Below are 24041 nucleotides of genomic sequence, written 5' to 3' on the forward strand. Positions count from 1 at the left end.
GCTGGTCGGTAAATTATAAATAGCTGTCAAAGTCCGCATTATTTGATGTGAATTTATCATAGAAAACTAACGACATGAAAATGCCAATAACTCTTAGTCAGTACAGGATTAAATCAAGTTAAGTCTATAGATGGAATAGATATCTGTCGGACCAATGCATGATATTCACATTTGCAGACTAAAGCGAGAAAGTAGACACTTGTTTGATAATAAAATCCCATTCCAATTTGGCTGATAAAAAGAAATGTAACAATCTTATACATAGTATATTGACTTTGACAGGCAATATTTTATGTTTCATTGTAAAGGCGACCAATGAAAAATGTTAGCTATAAGAATGAGATGTGAAAAGAAAAGAAAGATGAAGAAAACAATTAACAGTGGCAGATCTAAAGGTCTGTTTCACTAAAAAAATTACGACTTAGATTGATTGTATTGTAAGGATACTGAATTGTTCATAACTAACGATTAATCTTAGTCGTAAGTTTTTTTGTAAAACCAACTCAAGGAGGATTTTCTGGGGGGTACCCCCCCTTTTTTTTTTAATAGACAATCAATACATTTTAAAGGGGACATATTGTTGGAACCCCCCTTTTTGAAAATGCTGAATCTGCCCATGATAAACATCAAGTGATAGCAGAAGCTCATGGCCCAGGTGAACTTAATATGTATACAAGCTATTAACCTTTGCGAATAGACCTGGGTTGCTTTCAAAATCATAGCAACTAAATAATGCTACGTAGATTTATGACTTTTGAATGTGTAGCTAGCCTAGCTGCTATCAATATCTAGATGTAGCAGTTAGGCTAGCTACATGTTCAATAGTCATACATCTATGTAGCCATATGTAGCTGCTGATATTGGAGGCAACACTGCTTTAATCACAACCATCGCCTAAATTGTGCCATCTTTTCTTGTCTGAACCCATCAAGTCACATTGATGTAGAAGTAACCAATACATTGTACAAGATGACAAACATTACATAAAATATCAAACGTGATCACAGTTAGAGAATTGACTACCTTACTGTTATAAAAATATATATTGCTCACTCAAACACACATTAAAATTTCATTCATAACAAAAAGTTAAACCAATATCCATCAAACCTCTGAAATACGCTATAAATCATGTGTATAACTGCCTTCCTAACATGATTGATTAAATCAATATCAAAAATTTAAGTATTATTGTATAAATCTGACATTTTTTTTTATTGTTGACTTTACACTTTTACTGCCTGTCAATATTACGCCTTCATTTGATTTATTAATGAATTTGTTGTAAAAATAGGTTCAGATCTAATATATGTCTTCTTTAAATTATTTTCAATATCACTTTTTATTTGCATCATTCATTTCCAGGGAAAACCATTTCAATGATTTGGACTGCACTTAACCAAATATACTTTAAGTTTCATGGATGCCTTTTTAAAAGGGCTCAAATAAATACTTCCAAGACTTTTAAACATATATGAAGGATACAAATTTTCATGAATTTTGTGGGTATGGGTGAACCAAAAATGTTAGTCTTAGTTTTCAGATGTATGTATATTTTGTCCAATAATCAAGTATCCATGGTTTTATAAAGGTGTAATGTGTGAAAAATAAATTCTTACACAATCAAAACCATAATTGTGACATAATAATAAATATTGATAATTAGCTACAACCATTTACAACCTCTATCATGTCTATCAGATATCAATAAAAGACTTTTGAACAAAGTTATTTTGAACAGTATAATTGAAATTATTCAAAACATACTCCAATTAAGACCAAGGTTTGATGGATATTAATAAAGAAATATAATACACATACAGATCATACAGCTACTTCAAATGTATCATAAACACTTTTCTTTTTCTCTGCTTTATCATTTGGCCGTTTGTGGCTAGGATGTGATTGTCTTGAATTATTTGATGTTGAAGTCCGACTTGGTAAAGGCTGTCTTGATTCACTAGGTGATAATGTCCGACTTCTTGGCATAGCATGATTTTTATTTATACCGTTATTAGAATTCTGTCCATTCATTTCGCTCATTTCTAATGCCTTTACGAATGACAATGGACGCCTAGATCCGCCCATTTCATCATCAAATAGCGCTTGAGTATGGGGAGGAAGTGTAGTTGCACTGCGAGACTGTGCAGCATATCTATTGGTTGGGAGGCTGTCATGTGACCTCCCCCTATAATCACCTGAGTTGTACATCTGTTTTGAATGATTATACCCATCACTAGGTCGATAGTTATCCTGACCATACGAATCTAACATCTCCTCACTTCTTGACGTGTAGCCGTTTGTCTTTTGTGAGTAACGTGGCGCTGACCTAGCTGATGGCGATTGAGGAGGTTTGTGAGTATAATTGAATTTAGGTCGATACGGTATAGATGATGCACTGTTTTGAGGGTAATATGTATTTCCAGAATGACCTGGCTGATGAGAATCAGTTTTAAAACGATTTTCAGTATCTCTTTTAGGTCTAGGTTCACTTTGTGACCTTGAGTTATGTTCACGAACCTTATCATAATTATTAGAATTATTGCTTTCAACAGCTCTGCTTGGAACACTTGTATTACGCATAGCATGTGACACACGGTCCAAGCCTGGACTATTTAACAGAGAACGTGGTGGTGTTAAAACAGAATCCTCTGGTGTGGCTACTGGTGCAGCCGCCAAAGCTGCTGCCCTCTCGGCTCTTCTTCCTCGTTGTGGGGACTTGGAGATGCTGTTACCATGGTGATACTGTCTTGGAGGTGAAGCTCTATTATTGGTCTGACTATGGTATGTTCCCATGGTTGAATTCATGGATGGCTGCTGTGAATCATCAAAAAGATTTGTTTTTGAGTCTGACCTTTTCTGTAAAGGGGGCGTTGTCTCACTGTCTTGACTGTCATCGTCCAGAAGACGTGAAGATTGAGGGGTGGCCTATCAACAGACGGTAGAGAGATGTTACAAATGTTAAAAATACAAATCTTGATTGGTTGAAGAGGTAAGTAGTGCATGCGGTGTCAAGGTCACTGAAGTTGGTAACCTTTGACCTTACACCACAGAGGTCACTCCCTGAAAGGCAAAGAAAACATAAAGGTTGGTTAGTGCAAGCTAAGTGGAAAGCTAATACTGTGGTCAAGTGTTAAACGTGTTTAATTGCTGAGAAGCATATAACAGCAGTGTTGTCAAGAACAAGCTATTGCAATTTATCTTCAATTTTCGGAAATTGTCTACTGCACTTAAGTTATAATGAAAATACCCAAAGGCTATATAACATATCTATGAAAGTCTCAGAACTGATTGAATCGATACATTTGTTATTCTTAAACCTATGAAAATAACAAGTACTTTTTTGGTAGTCTGAATATTTGCTTAGCAATTTAGTGAATGAAATTGGTATATTATAAAAAGATGATGACGAAAAAAAGCATTTCATACCAAAGTAGTGATGGTAAAAACATTCCGGCTGATGATTTAATATGGAAGTTAAACATGTTATGATCACAGTTTTAGCATAATGGGAATACACCATCCAACACCATAAATATACAAATGACCACAAAATAAAATATAATTGTGTTTAAGGTTTCCCTGCCAAAAAAATGTGTAGTCTTCATTTCATTGAGTTTTTAGACATGAATCATTCCAAAATTACAGGTCTAAACTGATAATTAAGATCTGAAAAATAGAAAATAGATTTTTTTTCTTATTTATCTTGAGGAAACCCTAAACACACATGTGTCTGGCCTAAGTTATATTCTACATCTATGAACTAATGGCTGATGATTAATTTAAAAGCTGTACACTAGTACATGTATATATTATACCAAAGTGTGACACTTGCACCATCACCTGAAAAGAGGGGTATATCAGATAAGCGCCTAAACTATTTAACAGCCTTATACTAGTAAACCATATATAAGGGAGGACATTTGGACAAAAGAGGGTCTATTATGCAGGGCCTTATCCATTTAACAATAAATGGTCCATTTTTTTAGGCTGAGTTAATTCCTTGCCTTTTAACATTATAATATTTAAGAGTTTACAACAGAAAGTGCTTGGTAAAATATCTAATTGTAAGTAAAGGTGTATACCCTTGGTTCCATTTTCATATTATATGAAATCTTCAATTTTGTTTGCAAAAGTGTTCTGCTTTTTGTTTTTTAATTACTACATAGTAATTTGAATTGAGAAGTTATTCTTAAACTGTGATCATTGGCGGATCCAGAGGTTGGAACCCCCCTTTTTTTGGCCTATCAATGCATTTGAAAGGAAGCATATAGTTGGAACCTCCCCTTTACTCTGGGTTGGGAACTCCCTTTTAAAATGGCTGGATCCGCCCCTGGTGATTGAATGTCTTAAGATTATAATAGAAATTAATTACTTTACAGATTATTTTTTTTTATAAATTTCTTTCCCTTGAATTGAAGGTTTTGATAAAGAAATAATTTCAAACAGATCTCAGATTACTTATTTACTTCAATTCTAGAGGTTTTTATTCTAAAACTCTACACATTTCCAGACAATTTTATAGAATGCATTAACAGAGGATGTTTTGACATTAACCAGTAATATGTAGATTCAAATATAATTCTCTGGGAATTCATATATACATGATATATATACTTTAATATTCCAAATCAATAAATGTATCTAAGTAATTTCTAAAGGCTATTCAGTCAATGTCAGTAAATTATTTTGAACCCAATATATATACTAAAATCAAAAGAACTATTTAGGAATGAGGATTTTTTTACAGGGTCTTTTTCTTATTCCAACACATGAAGCACAAATATGTAGAACAGGAGGAGAGAACTGATTGAAATTACATTTTCACCTAAATCTTTGTGGAAACTTGTCACCTGAACTGCCTCTTTTAAGAATAATTTCTTATAAATACACTACTAAGAGAATCATTTCCATCTTTTTTTCAGTTAGCCACATTATTATTTCATTGATTAAGGAAACTTTTTATGTTTTTATTTTTTTTATACTTTAAATGAAAATAATTGAGAGAACTATGATTGAAATAAGGAAACATGACAACAAAAATGAGAGAGCTATGTTAGACATATGTCATTAATGGCGACAAATCTAATCCACATATGACCTTCAACTGTCTAATTAAATCTTTTACATCTTAAGTTTTCAACTCTTAAATTCAATTATTTCATTCCTAACATTCCAGAAAATCGATGAAAATTTAAAAGTTTTGTGTTGTCATGTGACAAATCTCTCACTTAGAACTGGACGGAATGGAGACAGTTCTTGTCATGTGACAAATCTCTCACTTAGAACTGGACGGAAAGGAGACAGTTCCAAAGCTAATACAAGTCAATTACATTTCCTTCACATCACCTTAATACCATGAGGGACATTTTAACAATATATTTAATCATGCTGATTGGCATTAATTAACAGTACCAAGAGACATTACTGAAAGACGAGAGACGTAACTGAAAGACGACGGTGACAATTAATCAATAAGGCAAGGAAAGTAAATACGGTACTATAAAAGGCTTCTTAATTGTTAATATTTTCAATACCATTAGTTCAAGTGCCAGCGTGACACAAAACTTAAAAGAGTCATACTTTTTTTATGACAGAAAAAGAGTTTTATATATTAGCCAGCCTTTTTACAGGTGAAGAAGTTTACGGTAATTGTTTGATCCGCTTAAACTCTTCATTCATTTCTTTATTATTTATAAGAGCATTTTTTGTAAATACAAAAAAATCAGCAAAATGTTTTTGATTTTATCTTTTCCTAACTGCATTGTAATGGTAAATTTTTACCAAAGTGTTTAGTATTAAAAATATTGAACCTTTGTTATCTAAGTATATTTAGAGATTCAATAATTTAAAAAATAAAATATTTGAACTTTATCAGAACCTTATTTATTGGTTATTTACTCTTTTGACTGTATTATAAATTTCAAAATATTGCCTTTCCAAATGTGAAATGCATTGTATAAAACCATAAACAAGGAATGGCATCAATTTTTCATTCATTGTTATCCAATGTCTTGAGTCTAATCTGATGAGTTTTGTTGTGTATTATTGGAAACTATGAGAAACCTTAATAGTGCTAAATAAGCTAATTTTTATTTCAACAGATCTATAATAAGCCATTGTCTTGTCATTTCAACAAATAATTTTGCAGATAATATAAACATTCTGGCGATTAGAAGCTAAGGACCGTTCCAGGAAGATAAGACTGGCTACAGGCTATATTAGCAAAGAAAGTAGAATTTAAACAATAATATATAGCAGAAATTTCTCAACTGCTTTAAGTAAATGAATTCTTGTCTACCAATCTTCCTGGAACAGTAATTTAGTTTAAAAGCTAGTGAGTGCAAGATTGAGGAGGTTCAGCACTTTGCACAAAAGAAAAAGACAAAAAATAACAAAAGCATGTTATATTTGAAAACTTAGTGAGAAGCATTGCAAAATAGGTCAAAAGTGAAAAAGCAAATTCAGCAAAAAAACACACATTTCTAATTTTAAATATTATGTATTGGAGAAAATTTCAGAACAAAATTTAATATAAGGAAGTTTAAAATAGGTCAAATGTTCAAAAGCAAACTCAGTGAAGCAAATCATACATTTTTAATCGTAACTATTATGTAAGCTGAGAAAATCTAAAAACAAAAATATGGGTATTATCTAAAATTAGAGAATTCTAAAATAGGTCAAAGGTCTGAAAAGCGAACTGTGCCAGCCAAGCAAAACATACAATTTTAATCATAACCATTATGTAAGATGAGAAAATCCTAAGACAAACTTACGGTATATTTCTTAATAGAGGATTTTAAAATAACAGCTTTTATATTTTAAGACTGTAAAAAGTATTTTTAAATAGGCTAAATGTACAAAAGCAAACTCAGCCAAGTCAAACTTACATTTAATTTTAATCTATTATGTAAGCTGAGAAATTGCATCACAAACAGAGAGAAAAAATATTATTGTATTTTACTTCATATTATGTAATAATTTGACAATACATTTTTAAAATAGAATTGTATGTATTTAAAATTTTATAAATGTTTGGACAAAATTCAGTACAAATTTAATTCATCTCGACAGTGGAGTATAGTTATGGCCCTTAAATTTGGTTATATGCACAATTTAGTGCAACATGTGGTAACAGTGTTTACAGCAGGCTAAATTCCTGTACCAAAGCTTCAATACTTTTCAAAAAATCTTTTAAACAAAATTGATTGTAAGTTTTACTTAAATGTGTATTCATTAAGAGTTATTTAACTCTCAAGATTTTTCAGTATAAAAAGCTGCTGAATGTTAAGTCAGTGCTACAAAATATGGCCAAATGCTATTAAAAATTATAAATAACTTTCTTTCAAATTGTTCCCACATTTAAATCCCTTTCATCATGTTCAATTTGGTACTTGGGTTACAGTGACTGACAACAAGCAAAGCGACTATTGTCTACATACTAATGATTTTAAGCAATATTAGTCTACAACAACAAACACTTCTGTTAATACCTCCTCAACCTTATAACATTTGTATTTTATATCATCTCCTCTACTACACTAGCTTAAAATAGTGTAAACGTTAGTGTTAAAGTTACACATCTAAGATTGAAATGCAAAAATAAACCCTCCCCCCCCCCTTTTTTTTTTAACCAAGAACAGTTTTTTCTTCAGTTAATGATTTTTTTTGATAATTTGTTGAATTTTATCCCAAATTATATTCTGCCATCTGGGAATGATTTTTTCAATGAGAAAAATGTCCATACTTTCAGACACATGCCTAGCATGCAGGGAAGGGGAAAAGTAAGATGCTCTGGAAATAGTAGCAAATAAGTGAGACAAAACCATACCTATATATATAATATATAATATCATCTTATGGAGATATAAAGTATACATAATTATTCAAATATAGTTTCTTGATAGACATGCAGTTTACTTTTGTGTGATTTTTCTAAAAGAATCGGTGTCAATCTCTATAGTTTACAGCAGATTCCAATGAGTGTGTAGCCAAAGGTAATATCTTTGGTTAGCTTTCTTGTTAGCTGAACCGTGAAGTCATTGTTAGGTTAGGTAAACTAACCTACTTTTAGAATAGACTAGTACTACAGAAAACAAATCAACCTGTCTGTTGAACTATGCTACTTCGAAAGGATGGTAGTTTACCTAACCTAACAATGACTTCACGGTTCAGCTAACAAGCAAGCTAACCAAAGATATTACCTTTGGCTACACACTCAATGGAATCTGCTGTAAACAGGTTTTTTTGTTTGGTTTTTTAGTTTTTATAATTTACTTTACACAATATGTATTAATGTAATCAAAGCAGACATGGCGGAGGTAACACATTTATCTGATTAAATAATTATTCAATTCAGAGTTTTATCCTACCGAAATTACAAACAGTGTACGAAAGGTTGTAAACCCTATGTTTTTAATTCACAAACACTTTTTCAAAATTAAAATGTTCAATGACTGTTGCATTTTAAGTCCTTAACATTACATCAGCACCTCAGATATTTTAATGTTATAAAGTTATCCAATAAGGCTTTAATTACTCAATGATCAATTATTTAAATGTAATTAACATTGAAAATTCATTGAATAATTTGCATACGAAACCTTGCCCTGACACATTTTTACACAGCTTGCATGAAGTATTTATTGAGGTTTGTGTTATAAAGTTTGTATTTACCATTTAATAATACATGTATATTGATAGATATACATCAAAAGTTTATCTTCATCTTAAGGTTATATAAATATAATGCTATTGATTATCATTTGTTTCATGTAATGAGAATAGTTTTCTTCAATTTCTAGTATCCTCTATAGTTTTTAATAAAGACCCTTGAATTATGCATTAATTATTTTTATCAAAACCGTTATATTTTTGAACCTTAATGCGAGGAAAATGGGCCATGAGCTGGGACTTTTAAAAGATATGTCGTTGAATAGGCAATCATAATGATGTTTTTGAACTTTGGAGCTCAATTTTAAATGAAATGATAGAATGAATATGTTTTGATCAAATATGAAAGTCAACACATGGTGAAATGGAAACAAAGTTTGTCTGAATGAAGTTTAAACGAACATAAACTTGTAAAGTGCCTGAAAGGAGCATTAGTAAAAATAATATCTAACATGCAGAATAGTTCATATCCAGCAATAAGTTGTCAGCTTCTAAAATAAAAGTATAAAGAGATTAATATCAACAAATATGAATTTACAACATATAATGAAATTTTGCAAAAGAAGTTGGATTTTATCAACTGTAATTTTTTGGGCTATTCCAATAAAAATGGAGGGAGGGTAGGAAAATCTAAAATCCTACCAAAAGGAAAATAATAAAACGGCTCAATTCGTAGCATATAATGGAAAACGGTCACAAATTAACCCTGACCCATGTTTAAACATAACATTTACTTCCCTACCCTCCGACATGTATTTAAATAGAATAACCCTCATCACTTCTCTTTGTAATCATGTTCCATCCAAGCAAACATATATTTGTACATTATATGACTTTGACTTCATTAATTGAATAATCCAACTTCTGATGTGAAATTAACAAAAGGTTCATAAAACAATAATGTGAAATAGTTTCTATCAGTATCAGTACGTACTCAATACTGATTTTAATAGAAATTCCATTATACAGTAACTATTTCATCATTATTATATAACATTAAAAAGAACAGTGTACAAGCTGTTGAAAGAGAGTACCCAGCAAAAAATGTGCTAAACTTTTCAATTAATTTTTGGGATTATTCTTTAAAAAAAAATTGAAGACCACAAAAGACCCTTGAGGATGCATCCTTTGGAATTTGGTATTCTAATCTACCATGGGACTGTAACAATGGTTATTCAAGGTTTCATGCATTTCTAAATATATGCATTCACTACCAAATTCTTAATGGAGTTATTTTTTGGCTGTTCTCTTTGACACATTCCCCATTTCAATGGTCAATTTTATTGCTTAGATTTTGCTAGTTTTCATTAGCCTGCTTAATATACAAAGACGCTTATCACTTAGACGTTAAACAACCATCAATCAATCAGTTACTGACTTAACATTGTAAACAACATTTTATTCAGTCACTTACAAAACTATCAATTTTTTAATCTTAGAAAATTGTGTGCAGAGTAATTTACAACATTTAAAACTGTAAGCATGATAATTAGCTACACACAAAACTTACATTTTTGGTAATGGCAGAATTTCGTTTTACTCCATTAGAATTATCACTATATAATTTGACATCTCCTTTGCCAGCTGCATGATAAGTCACTTTACTAGCGTCTATATGAATAGTCCTTGTTTTAGGCACATAGGAAACCAATCTACAAAAGAAAAAAGAAATATATTAGATTTTATAAAGTTTTATGCAGAATAGCTTTCAAACTAAATGCAATGATAAGTATAACCTCACATTTGTATGGTGATCAAATTTTTCCAATTGGACATATAAAACTATACTTGTTTACTGTAAATTAAAAGATAGGCATGGAAAAAGGCCTGTTACACAAAATACAAATGATTCTAAGTCTGAAAATAGGGTTTTGTCCTTCATAGACCTTTTCATAGGCAGAATAACTGACTAATAGTGGGACAAAATATTTATATAGTGTCTGAAAGTTATTCTTTACCACATGATCATGATAATTGAACACTCAACTATTTGCAATTATTCAGTATATATATATATATATATATATAAGATATCCAGGTGAATTTTTAACATTAAATAATATTTAGCACAGCAAGACAATGAAGAAAGTTCCTATCCAAAAAATACTACTTTGTTTTTTAAATTTTGATTTACTTTTGAACAGTTTGAACTTGATTTTGGGAACCTTCTAATTTTGAGTCTATCATATATTTCAACAAGAATGTGTCCATAGAACACTGATGCCCCATTTACACTACTTTTTTCTATGTTCTGTGAAATTGGGGTAAAAACTCTGAGATGGACAAACAAACAAACAAACAAACAAACAAACAAACAAACAAACCAACAGATGCACAGAGAGAAAAAACATCATGCATCTAGGTTGGGCATAAAAATCATTATGCAAATTGTTAAAGAATTATTAATTTTCCATAAGAAATATTATTCATGATCACAGATTTTGTCATTTGCTGGTTGACAATACCACAACTACTTACTTTGGCCATTGTGGCCCACATACTGCATATCTGCAATTCTGTGAACATCCCCTTGTGAATGGATTATGTCCTCCTCTAAATTTGCCTGTTACCTGTAATTTACAATTTACATGTTATACATTACCTATATAAAATATATGAAATATAAATGACAGATATGCATTTATACAATTAATTAATATGAGTTTACAAAATTAGATTCTAAAGGGAAAATGCAATTCAATTTAAAAATGCAAAAGTGCAGCAAGTTTTGTATGAATGGTAAACAAAAGGAAAACAAATATTATCTCCCTTTTTTAACTTGGTTCAAAAATATCTGTCAACAAAAATTTATCCTTTCATATCCCTGTAGATCAGAATGGATTAGGTTTTAAATAAACAATCTTTATCTAAACTAACCTGTTCATTTGTTGTTCTCCCTCTAGACACTAACACCATATGAAATCCCATCAGACCTCCAACAGGAAATAGTAATAAACCTATAATTATCATTTCTACAATACTGTGGTCAAAGTTAAGGAAAACTGTTTCTCTCTAAGTACATATGTGATATAGTTGCCAAGTTGGCAGATCTAGAATATTCAGTGCAAAATTTTGTTGGTTTGCTGTCTCAATTACACATTAACTATTTCACTTCCTTTTTTTGTAAACTGTTTCGCAAAATGCCAATAATATCACCATCTAAATATGTTTCAGGATAGAAACTAAATAGAACATTTTTTTATGTTGCTATCTATCCAACATTCTCAAAACATCTTCATTTACAATTATTTTAATGGCTGTAATTTGGGGTACACAATATACTTTAATTTGACTTCTCCTGACAGAGAAATTATAAAGTTGACTGGATAAAAGTCTTCACGATGAATTTTAAATCTACAGGTACAGAGCTCAATTTTTGAAATTTTTTAGTTAGATTCTGTTGGCCAGTAGATATGATTCTTAAAGGCCTGAGAGCAATTTTACAAGCCTGGGCTTCCAGTCAGCATGAATACTGGGATAATGAAAAGAAACAGCCCAGTTATATTTAAGAATTCAGCAATTTTAAGTAAAATGTTGGGTCAACTGTAAACATCTGACCTATTGACTGTTCTTCAAATCTGATATGTCAATGTGTGTTGTTATGCATAATTCAAAAATCATGAGTTATGCAAATCAAACTTCCCTTATTAGTTAAGGTGGTACCTAACACTTTAACTAAAATTAATTTGGCTCGTTTAATTTTCTTAAAATTTTCACAAAGTATTTACTTTGACCCTTTGACAAAAATATAAAAATTTCAAAAAATTTGAACCAACCGTTTAATCAGAAAAATTACACTGGTTATAAAGCAGTTTGACAAACACTTATTTTGATCATTGAGAAGCTTAATATTCTCTTATGAACAAAACGTCATTAAAACGTTCTGCTGATTTTAAAGAGTTATCTCCCTGTAGTGTTAGGTACCACCTTAAACAGATTTTTTTTCTATTTTCTGCGATCCTATAAAGGAACCTGAAAAGCACTTTTTTCATCGTTAGTATAAATTCAATAAAGGATACGACACTATGTTTCCTCTTTCTCCTATATTGTCTCTGTTTTTTAGTACATATAAAAGTGAAAATGCAAAAATACTAAGCATGTGTATGAATAATGATATTAGAAATAAGAAAAAATATCTATAATTTCTTTTTCCTATACAATTATTCACCCATGGACAATGATGATCAAAAGTCTGAAAAGAAAAAAAAGTTCATTTATGTTACTGCATGTGATATTCTAAACGTGTTTTAAAAGTCATGAAAGTGTAAAGAAACCATATTGAATACAAACATTTATGAACACAGTGGTTGAGGTCTAATTGTTTCTATTTATGTATAAAATAGCAAATAATTTGAAGACAAACCCTACTAGCATGACTAGGCAAATACTTTTTATTAAAATTTCAGACATGTATTTGATGTGTAATAAAAAACAAATGTATGTATAAATAACATATAACATGAAAACAAACCCTACTATTAAAGCAGATATGTTTGATTGATATTTCAGTCATTGTGCATTTGTAGATAGTGACTAATGAGATCAATAATGTAGAAAAGTACAATTTTGTCTTCTTTAGAAGTCCCAGAGAGGCTGATCCGTAAAGTATCACAATGAACTCCTTGACAAAAAATATAACATTTATTGCTACTATTTCTCTGCATATTGGTGTCAAAGAATTGTTTAGAATACCTGTGTTTTTTTATAGGCCAAACCTGATCTCTCAAGAAAAATAAATTGCTCCAATAACCATAATAACTGTCCAAAAGACAAGTACTTTTTCAGTATAATAAATAATTAGCTAGAGGTATGATCAACTGGATAAAAATTTTGCCGATTTCTTATTTTACCCCACCCCCTTTATAAAATGTGTTCATAAAACATACATTTACAACTATGTTAATGACCTTTACACTATGAACTTAAACAAACTGTGACACTTACTTCTATACATTTATTACAAACACTACAATGTGAGCACCGAGGTGGCCTATAAAACTGACATGTTGTACACCATTTCATCCTCACAGTTATACCCTTTATTTCTACATTCTTGTATAATGGTGCTCGAAAATCTTCATCTTTTACTTCATCTTCATGAGCTGAAATAATAAAGTGTCATTAGTATAGGATATAACATGTTTATGCATGTATAAAATTAATAGTGAACTCAATTGCATATATTGGCACTCACACCACATCTTCCTATATCTATCAATTGCATATATTGGAGTTAAAGCAAAAATTATCCTTCTACAGTTGCCTCCTGCCTTTTGAACTTGAGAATACATATTCATATGCAAATTGTCAACAATAAAATGCATTACTTAAGTTTTATTGCCATAGTCATGATAGTGTTATCATTTCTCTTCCATCTTTTGAATATCCCTTTGGTATCCCCAGATGTATTATGAAGTAGAACTCATAAAGAGTTGTGAATAACTTCCATTTTATTTCTTATTTTTTCTTATCTTTGTATTTCTACATCTTTTGCTCTTACTTATCACTCATTTTACTGCAATTTGACCTGTAGATCTTGAGATGTCTTTTTTTTTGTATAATACTATGTGTGCCTAGTTACCTTTAGGATAAATGCCTGGGTCCATGAATGTGGCAAGGCCAAAGTTGGCAATAACAAACACTGTCACAATCCCTTGGTAGATTGGAATACCTATTGAAACAGCTTCCAGTAAATACGGACATCTGAAATTACAGAAAAAGCACATTTATGCTGTTGTTAAAGATCATTGCACACATATCTTTCATTTTTATAATGCTTAAAATCAAAATTAGTCATAGTATTGATAGTACACTCAACTGTTTGTAAATTTGAGAGTGGAGTATTTTCATGATTTTCATTACAGCTTTTCATTCTGATGTGTCCATACGGCTAATATTTCAGTCTAGGAAATATTTGTCTACATGTATAACCATAAATACACAGCTAGTCTTCCCAGTCAACTTTTGATTCTATAGAACAGAACCTGAATTTTATATTGTACATGCATGGGCTGGTAAAGTGTGAACCATGAGGGATAAATTGACTTTAACATTACTTGTAGTTTTACAGCATAAAAAATTGACACTCAATTAACATGTGCCCTTTTTTTTATTTGCTTGGCCAACACATTTTATCTAAAAGTTTGCAAGGCTGAACTGGTATCAAATTTAGTTGTTTTCTCTAATAGAGATAAAAGAGCCAGGTTCAAATGTAAAATATCAAGATTTTAAATTATTGTTTAATTTACTTTGGTAATTATTGTAATTATTGTGTTGTTGTTTGAATCAGGGATTGCAGTTGAGTGTATTTTAATAGAAAACTCCTGATCTGCTTTCCACTTCATTTCATATTTCTATCTTAAATTGCATTTTAAAATACATGTGTATCTCATCTTCTATGACAAAATGTGTGAAGTGTCAAATCAATGCTATCATGACTATTGTAATTAACAAGCCTAAAAATACCATAACTTTAAAATCTTTTGGTAAATTAAGAATTGACTTGAATTGGCACTAAGATTCTTTCTAATCCTGTGTTTGTGATAAATATTTTTTTTTTGTAAAAGTTATTCAGTATAATTTACAAATGAATTACAGTATATAATATAGCTAATTAACAGATTTTATGCCATATATAATAGCACAATTAAATTATTCAAAAAAAAATCTGACAGGTAAAGTATTAGCTATGCAGATACAAGCACTGGACATGCTGTGTAATCTAGTGAAAGGTGTGATAAACAATTAGGTTATATTATTCAAGGTGAATATCAAACATTTCCCAGAAAATAAACTGTTTAAAGGAAAAACTGAGTTAAATATATAAGGTATGTATAAAGAAGCATTCACAATATCTACACAAATCTTTGTTCATATGGCAATGAAATATTTAGTTCAAAATATTTATATTTTTTCCTATAAAAATTAAGCTTGTGGACCCATTGAACATAATTTAAGTGGAAACTAAAAATTTACAAATGCCTAAACTTTAATTTATAGTCATTCTACATAAAGATAACAGATTTATAATTTGGCACATCAGTCATTGTTAGTTGCTCTAGAACTCAATTTTTAGAAGACCAAATCACATACATAGTTTGCAATGGTTAAAAATATTAAAATTAAACATTCCTAGAATAATTATAATCATATTACATGAAGTTTACAAAACAGTCTTCCAAAATTGATAAATTTATAAAACCTGTAAACCTGTATTTTTTATCTTAATTTATACTTTTTTTTTTAAATGAAACAAGGAAAGAAAAGCCCATGATAACTTATCACTTCTTCCTTATTTTGTGACACTGTAAATTTTATTTGAAGTCAACTATGTGCTTAATTTAAGTTTAAGTTGTATCCCTACCATGCCTACTGGAAATAATAAATCTTATAGACATAGGTTAATATAATAACGCAAAAAAATCAATTGCAATTTTTATTAAGACCGTAAAGAAAATATTCAGGTGACTATTAATTTGGTTGCTTTAAAAAAGAACTTGATATTGTTCATAAACAGATCCCTTAAATGCTTAAACTGCTCCAAACTTGACCTGAGGACTGATAAAAATTACACATAAAACTTATATATGGTTTTTTGATTACTACTTTAATTGATTAAAAAAGATGTTAACTTTGAGATACATGAATATGTTTATTTTTCTCAATAAAAGTATATTTTGATCTCAGGAAATTGTTTACTGTCTTGCATACAAAAGCCTTGTATAACAATACGGCAGAAATTATTATTCAAAACATTGTGATTGATAACTCTACTTTATAACATACAAGGGGAGGTTGGCACCTTTAAACTAGTTCATACATGTGATGGACTGTGAAACTCAGATCAGGAGATTTGGAAATTTTGGTCAGGAGATTAGGTCTCAGATCAGGAGGTTTTTTATCGACATAAATTTTGTCGTAAATGTAACCATATGATGTAGAAATTGTGTTTTTTTCTTCAAATTTCCATCAAATTGCTATATGTTTATAGTATCCTTATTGCCTTTCTATTTGAATAAAATAATATTTAAAAAGAATCCATTTCTTGTTTAGTTTTGTTTTATTTTTGATAAATTATTGTTTACTGCTTGCAAATAAATCATTATATTTATTTATCTTATCTGTATAAATTTTTATTCATGTCTCCATTTCCTTATCATTGGTAAATGTATAGACAAATAGGAAAGAAATAAGCTCTACATGTATATTTGCAACATCATGAATTAATTAAAAAAATAACAAACACTAACAGTAGTACTGCATGGCTTTTAAGCATTATGAAAGTCATATTTGTAGAAAACTTAAAGAGACTTTTACGTTGTAAAATGTTTTGCTATTCTAGCTTACACAATAAAATCTTTTATATACTAACAACAACCATTTTCAGTCCCAAGGTTTTTTAGAAAATAAACTAACTACAATTTTTATTCATATAAATGTGCATATTGTATATTCTAATCAGACATGGCTAAACAGATTTATAATATAAACTTCAATTTAATCTATGAAAGGAGGTCTAGATTGCTAAAATAAATTATAAATTTATATTTTTTTATTTGTCCCAAAACATTTAAAGTCATAAGAAACCTCAAGTCAAAAAAAAATAATGCATATGTTTTTTATAACTCAATGGATAGTTTTCATTATAAAACTTAGGTACATATACTTTTTTCTGAAGAAAATTCTTTAATTTATTCATATTTAGAAGAAGTTTACTTTATTTGAATTGCTTCCTTCCAGCAAGCAATTCCCCCGACACATTTTCCGTATGCAAGGTGACCTCAGTGTGACCCATCTCGTAAAAATCCGGTGACCACAATACGCATGGATGTCCTTAAAATAAACTATTATCTGTATTTACATGTTAAACACGTGCTCAATTTCCATGCTTTTTTGTTTATTTTTCGTCAATTGTTGACAAACAGGTGACAATCGTTAAACTTCGGCTTCAAAACACGAACTTTAATTACCTGCCATATTTTCACAAAAACACTGACCGATTGAAAAAAAAATTGACGATTATACGGAATTTACACGAAAAAAATGATAAATTCGAGTACAGAAGACTAAGTTTATGATGTTTGTATGCATTGGTCCAAGAATTGGAAGAACATTATTTTTCACCGGTCACTCGTTTCTTATGACTTTAAATTCATTTAATCAACATCCTTTTATGATTATTTGATTAAAATATAAATCATTTATGGTCTTTTTACGATTTACATTTTTAAAAGCAAAATAACTGAAAACAGCATAAAACAAAGGGAAGTAACAAAAATGTATTTCAATATACCCAATACACATCGTTTTTATAACACAACGGCAGTTAGCCAGAGGTAAACATCGTTGATTACCAGTATGTTTGACACCCAAGCTGTCAAGTGAAGCCATATAATTATACATCTTCTTTGTTGTACAGGTAAAATTTAACACAGGTGTCAATTACACCCGTACAGTAGTAAGTAATGATCAAATATGGCGTCTGAAAATTTTCATTCATGAAATATTTCATACACGGGAGTTTTTTCTCCTAAACGGGAGGACGGGAGGAGACCCCTGAAAACGGGAGTTTTGTACTCCCGTCGGGAGGTTCACATGTATGCTAGTTTAACTTTGAAACATTCTGTGTGTGCCTGTACCAAGTCAGGAAACTAATTCAGTGCCAGTAACCATTGTGGTGTTTGTTGTTTTATGCTTCAAAATCAGTATCAAACTTAGAATACATGTATAGTTTAAGGGTAATACAAATTCCTTCTCTGTTTTTTTTAATTAAAGTTTTGGTTAAAGCGGGGTACCTTAATAGAACAATACAAAGATTTATTTGTAAATCAGGTTACATACACTTTATCCCTATTTGTCCCATTACAAGACATCACAAAAAAGTTCCCGTACAATTTTGACGTGATATTAGAAATTTATCTAATGCCACATTAGTAAAGTGATTAATGTATGACGTCAACTTTCAAGTGGGACAGATTTCTAATTAGCCTTAGGATGATTTTAATACACGTCATCGCTAATCCTGGTTAACATGGCTGCTTGAACTTTTGATGCATACAACAATCACTTTTCCATTGTTGCGTCAGATCCTTTGTCTTATGACGTCAAAATTTAACAGGAACATGTGTGATATCAAGTAATGGATGACAAATAGCGATACACCTTATCACTATTTGTCTGCCATTACTGAATATCACACAGGTTCCCCGTAAAATTTGACTTCATAAGACAAATTATCTGATGACACAATGGAAAAGTGATTGTTGTTTGCGTCTAAAAACCAAGCGGCTGGGTCAGCGGGGACTAGCCATAACTACAAGAACTTTCACATATCTATATATAATTTCAGATATTAGTCTATATAACAGTTTATAACATGTATTACTAATTAGTTCTGAAACCTGTTCGAGAAACTGACAAATTTATGTTTAGTTGTGAGTTGGCTGGTCAGTATTTGGACAAAAATAGTTTCATTTGCTAGCAGCATTAGAAATAATTTTTAAAAAATGCAGGTGTAGTACAGAATAAAAGGGGGGAGTGGTTTACTTACACGAAGGCAAAGAATACTGCTGTTGCTCCGAGCAGTATACTCCAGGCACAAGTAGCCGGGATTATTTTGGTAGAAAATTCGCATCGTGACATGATATTTAATAGGTTTAAGAGGGGGTATTAGCTTGAATAATCAACCAAGAAAACAAAGATGGCATTCCTTCAGGTTGGGCCGATCCACTGCAAAGTAAACTAATTACACGAAAAAAGAGTAATTTCATATTATGACTACAACTTTAGTTTTGTAGAAGCTTTTATTTGAAAATTATTATTCGCCGTTATTTTGTGTACGGTGAATTATGTTTATATTCAAACTGCTTAAGTAAAAAGAAAATACATGATATCGTAAATAAGGTCGAAGCGTATGGATATCATAAATTAGTTCTCCGATTGGATTGTGGGATATTTAAACTTGCACTTCCGCTTTCGGTTCATCCAAAATCTAGTTAGGACTAACTTGGCGACACAAATATTCACAACATGTCATGATAAAATGGTTGATGTTTCAGTAATATTTTATAAAAATGATGACTTTGAAGTGTTTGAAAATGATAGTGTTTAAACAGTTTCAATAACTTATTTTTAGCTATTTATAGTTTCAGTCAAGTTAAACGTTTGTAAAAGAAAAAAGTGTTTTTTTCTGGAGAAATAGACCAGAAGGATATTATTATATGTGTTCGTGAAGGAATGGGAAATTCCAGCTCACATAGTCATGATGGACATAGCCAAAGGAAAGGATCAGAATCATCTATGGACACTGGATCTTCGGCTTTTTCCGGTCGGACTGGTTCAAAAAAGAATTCTGCATGTCTGATTAAATTATTTCAGGTACATATTTTAGATACATGTATCACAGGCACTCGTTTTTATTTTTTTTATAAACCTTTATATAACACTAGGTTTTAACTAGTGATTTTTAGAAAAATGTCAGGCGATGACGAAATTCTGTTATATGCTGTCAACCCCACTAAAACTTGTAATGTAGGAAATCTAAATTGATTTACGTACACAATGGTGTATAACATACCTACTTTTGTTTGTTGTCAGAATCATCCTTAGCAATCCTAATTATTTCATCTACCGACAATGAATTTGTCATAGCCTGATATTTTTCTAAATTGCGAGTTAAGAAACTTACATGTTATATAAAGGTACATGTATATAGGGGAAAAAAATCTTAGACGAGTGCCTGTGACATGTATTTGGTAACCTAAGATTTGACGAATATCTGAAAGAAAGCAAGATAAGCTAACATAATATGATACAAACAGGCAAATGAGACAGAAACCCATCAAGTTGTCATCATCAAGAAAATAACAATAAGATTGGATACAAGTTAAGCCAAAACTGCAAAAGACACAAGTATAGTCTTTCAAAAAATTCTATCACATGTAGCACCTTTGAGCATTCTCTTCTAAAATATCACCTCAATACCATACATTCATGATGAAGTTTGACAAAAGATTAATAGGGATAAAGCAATGAAAGCTAAAATATCTGAAATCTGTTTATGCTTCTCAAACTTTCAATCATGATTCATGTAAACATGTGTACAAATTCACAGAAAACAGGAAATTCCAAAAATTAAATCATAATATTATACATGTTATTTTACATGGTTGAGTAAAGAGCAAGCAATAAATTGATAAAATATCATTAATAGTTGATTTTCCTATATTTGCTAAATAGTCATTGATAGATGTACATTGTAGCAACACTGTTATCTACATGTTTCCTACAAACTATTTTTTCCTTGGTTTTAAACATTGCTATAGACTAATATGAGCCAGGCATTACCTCAGAAAGAGGACACAGTCAGTATGAATATCTTTTTCAATTTAAACATATTTTAACTTCAAAATGGTTAAAAAAGACACAGAAATGCTGTAACGTTTCTTATTTTGGTTCTATTGTTAGGGATTTTAGTTGTGAAGTTATTTATGTTATGATGTCATATTCAATGTGAAAAAAGAAACGCTATCATCAGGCATGTCAGGTAATGTTTTTTTCTTATCAAAGAATATTAAAAATGAAATTGGTATTGTTTTCCTTCTTATATTATACTAAAAGGATATATAATTTACTCAATTTTTTTTTTATTTTATTGATTTTTCTATTAAGCACTGTATTGTAATAGATCATGTAGGTGACTTCGTCCCCTTATTAATTAATAAATCTACCCCTAAATAGGAAGTCTTGTCCCCTAACAAATTTCTATTTGAATAGAAAAATAATGTAAGTAATTCTTGGGCTTGAAATTGTCAACCTTATATTACTTATTTTACAATACATGTTCTTATTCAGACAGTGAGTGAGACTGTACATGTATATCAGATTGTTATTGATTGACTATTTTATCAGAGTTCTTGAAATCTGTTTATATATATATGGTGGTCCTTGAAGAAAAACTGCTGGTCCTCACTACTATTTCTATTACAAAATACCAAAATTGTGTTGGTCCTTTGCAAATTTGGGTGGTCAAATTTAAATCCCTCAGACATTGCCAGACCACCAGTTTTAGAGCTCTCTGTTATGTGTTGTGTGTGTTTTGTATACTTGACTACATGTCTATTAGATGGTTGAAAAAGATCTAAAGAGACCTACGTGATGCGAGGTAAAAAATTATGGTTGAGCCTAGGGGCATACATGGCATAAAGAACATTCTGACTTTAACCATGTTAACAGCGCTAAATGAAAAATGACCAAAAAATCCTTATGGAAATCTTTTTATTAAGAATAAATTATAAAAACTAGTGTAGGTAAGGGTTGTAATTCAGAGTGCTGTCACTGCCTTTCACCAGCAATAACCCTGGTGTTACACTTTTTCACTTTAAAGTGATTTTAAACCGTATGCACACATTGAAATTTGAATTTTCATTCAATGGTATGAGGGAATAACCTTTAAAAGGTCAGTGCTGTTTACATGTGGATTGTTAGTCAGTTACTGATATTTAGTTATTAAAAACTTATTGTTTACGTGAAACAGTTGACCTTGTACATTTGAATTAACACGATAAACCTGAACCCCATAATTTAGATGTCCTTAATTAGCTTTAGATTATTAAAAAAAAATGCAGCAGTTTAAATTTAGTTGACAGTAGACGTGGAAGAGGGGTTAGTGTGCTCCCTGGTTAACTTTGGAATAAAAACTTACTACTTTAACATTTATTATGGTTGCATCCAATAACTGCATGAATTAAACATGGTAAAATTTCATTCCGACACCAATTGCAAATACCTAAATACGTAATGATCAATTTATGTCTGCATATTGTTCATCCTTGTTAAAAAATAAATATAAATCACACCGAAAAAAATGATTCCAATTTTGAAGTCTTATATCTTTGTGATTATTATGATATCCTTGTTATTAACTAATTCCTCTATGAGAAAAAGTCTTTCATGACTGTTGTAATGGTAAATGTGACAATGCGATTTCTTTTAGAAAAAAAGGTGATTCATTTTAATTTAAAAGTATATGGTTTTATAAATTTATTTTGAATGTTTTTCTTTTCAAATTACAATAAACTAATTAGAACTTTTATTTAAAAACTTGTACATGTAAATTTTGTACTTTGGTCATTTTTAAAAGTTATTCAACACTTAATTGTCTTACAGTCTTTTAGTATTGGGTAGCTGTCTCATTGATGCATATATTCTACTCCTTTTATTGACAATTGTATACTGACATGACCGCGACCTTTTTGATTGGGATACAAATGATAGATGACATACAATGGGTAGAAGTATAGGAGTGATACTTAATACATTGAATTGTATTTACAAAAAATAAAGAAATGAAGGAGACATAACATTGTGTACTATCATATATATAAGTACAGGTGCTGTGACACTGTAAACATGTTACATAGTAAAAAGACATATGTGCCTATTTGTAATGTTAACATCCTAGTGGGAAATTAACATATTTAATCATGTTGTATACTGTGTAATAATGTAGAAAATTATACCGTATATACATGTACTGAAACATGTCTTTAAACATGTTAAATATTTTCCAATTTCTTTTTTTAATCATGTTAAACAGGACTAAGGTCGTTCACACTACATCAGTGCGAATATGTCATACAGTAATTTATGATGGAGGCATTTCACTCAGTATCCCTACTATAGAAGCTTAAAGATTAAGTTTTCAACCTATAGAAATATATTGATGATGTTATTCCCATTGCCCATCCTTTATTGTACCACACGGCATCAATCATTCTAAAATTATATGGATTAAAAAAATACTTCTGGAACTTATAGATCTGTTTAATATTGATTCTGAGTAAGAAATGTAAGACATTTAAATGTAAAGTAGAAAAACAGAATAGGTTTAAATTAATATATCACCAAAGGTTATAAAAGTACTGTATGGTCTAAATTTGAGACAGGAAATATATAAAGGATAGGTACAAATACACCCTTTCTTTTGTTGTTATATTTGCTTTTGTTGTTTAGCAATATGCATGCTAAGCAACATGTCACAAATCTTGATAGCTGAATGTGCTTTAAGAATCTTTTCATCTACTACAATTTTATTTTACAGGCTATATATTTATTTATTAATTGAAGGAACAACCATTTAAAATGTTTAACTTCAAGGGGGAGGGGTTATGGTTTTACAACAATTTTTTTCCTTCAAAATATTCTGATTCCTAAATTGATGAAAACATGGGGGAAAAAAAATTCTGTTCAAGTAGACATGGCAGAGGACAGAAAAACAATTCTGAATCCACAGATTTCCCAAATATATTATAGTGTTAAATTTTTAACAATTTTTTTTAGAAAAATAAAATTGCGCTTAACATCATGCA

The 24041-nt window shown here is 30.3% G+C and overlaps 2 protein-coding genes across 4 annotated transcripts in view; one reads left to right on the forward strand and one right to left on the reverse strand.

Annotated features, from left to right (window-relative positions):
* Positions 1–1721: 1721 nt before the first annotated feature.
* LOC134728145 (palmitoyltransferase ZDHHC8B-like) lies at positions 1722–19432 on the reverse strand. Of its 2 annotated transcripts, none has more exons than XM_063592613.1 (8): positions 19223–19432; positions 14255–14376; positions 13618–13775; positions 12693–12865; positions 11551–11653; positions 11152–11243; positions 10184–10325; positions 1722–2817 (listed from the first exon to the last, which is right to left on the reverse strand). In XM_063592613.1, the coding sequence occupies exons 1-8, from the start codon at positions 19312–19314 to the stop codon at positions 1825–1827; spliced, it is 1875 nt and encodes a 624-aa protein (XP_063448683.1). In that variant the 5' UTR covers positions 19315–19432; the 3' UTR covers positions 1722–1824. The 2 variants fall into 2 exon arrangements, with proteins under 2 accessions (XP_063448683.1, XP_063448682.1); XM_063592612.1 differs by having other exon boundaries at positions 1722–2928; positions 19223–19430.
* A 209-nt stretch (positions 19433–19641) lies between these two features.
* LOC134728147 (uncharacterized) overlaps positions 19642–24041 on the forward strand; it is a 34304-nt gene continuing 29904 nt past the window's right edge. The window contains exon 1 of one of the 2 annotated variants that reach the window (XM_063592614.1): positions 19642–20049. In XM_063592614.1, the coding sequence (XP_063448684.1) occupies positions 19909–20049 (141 nt within the window). In that variant the 5' untranslated portion in view covers positions 19642–19908. The remainder of the gene's footprint in view (positions 20050–24041) is intronic. The other variant, XM_063592615.1, reaches the window with a different exon arrangement.

Source organism: Mytilus trossulus, chromosome 8 (genome assembly GCF_036588685.1).
Source record: "Mytilus trossulus isolate FHL-02 chromosome 8, PNRI_Mtr1.1.1.hap1, whole genome shotgun sequence".
Classification (NCBI taxonomy): Eukaryota; Metazoa; Mollusca; class Bivalvia; order Mytilida; family Mytilidae; genus Mytilus; species Mytilus trossulus.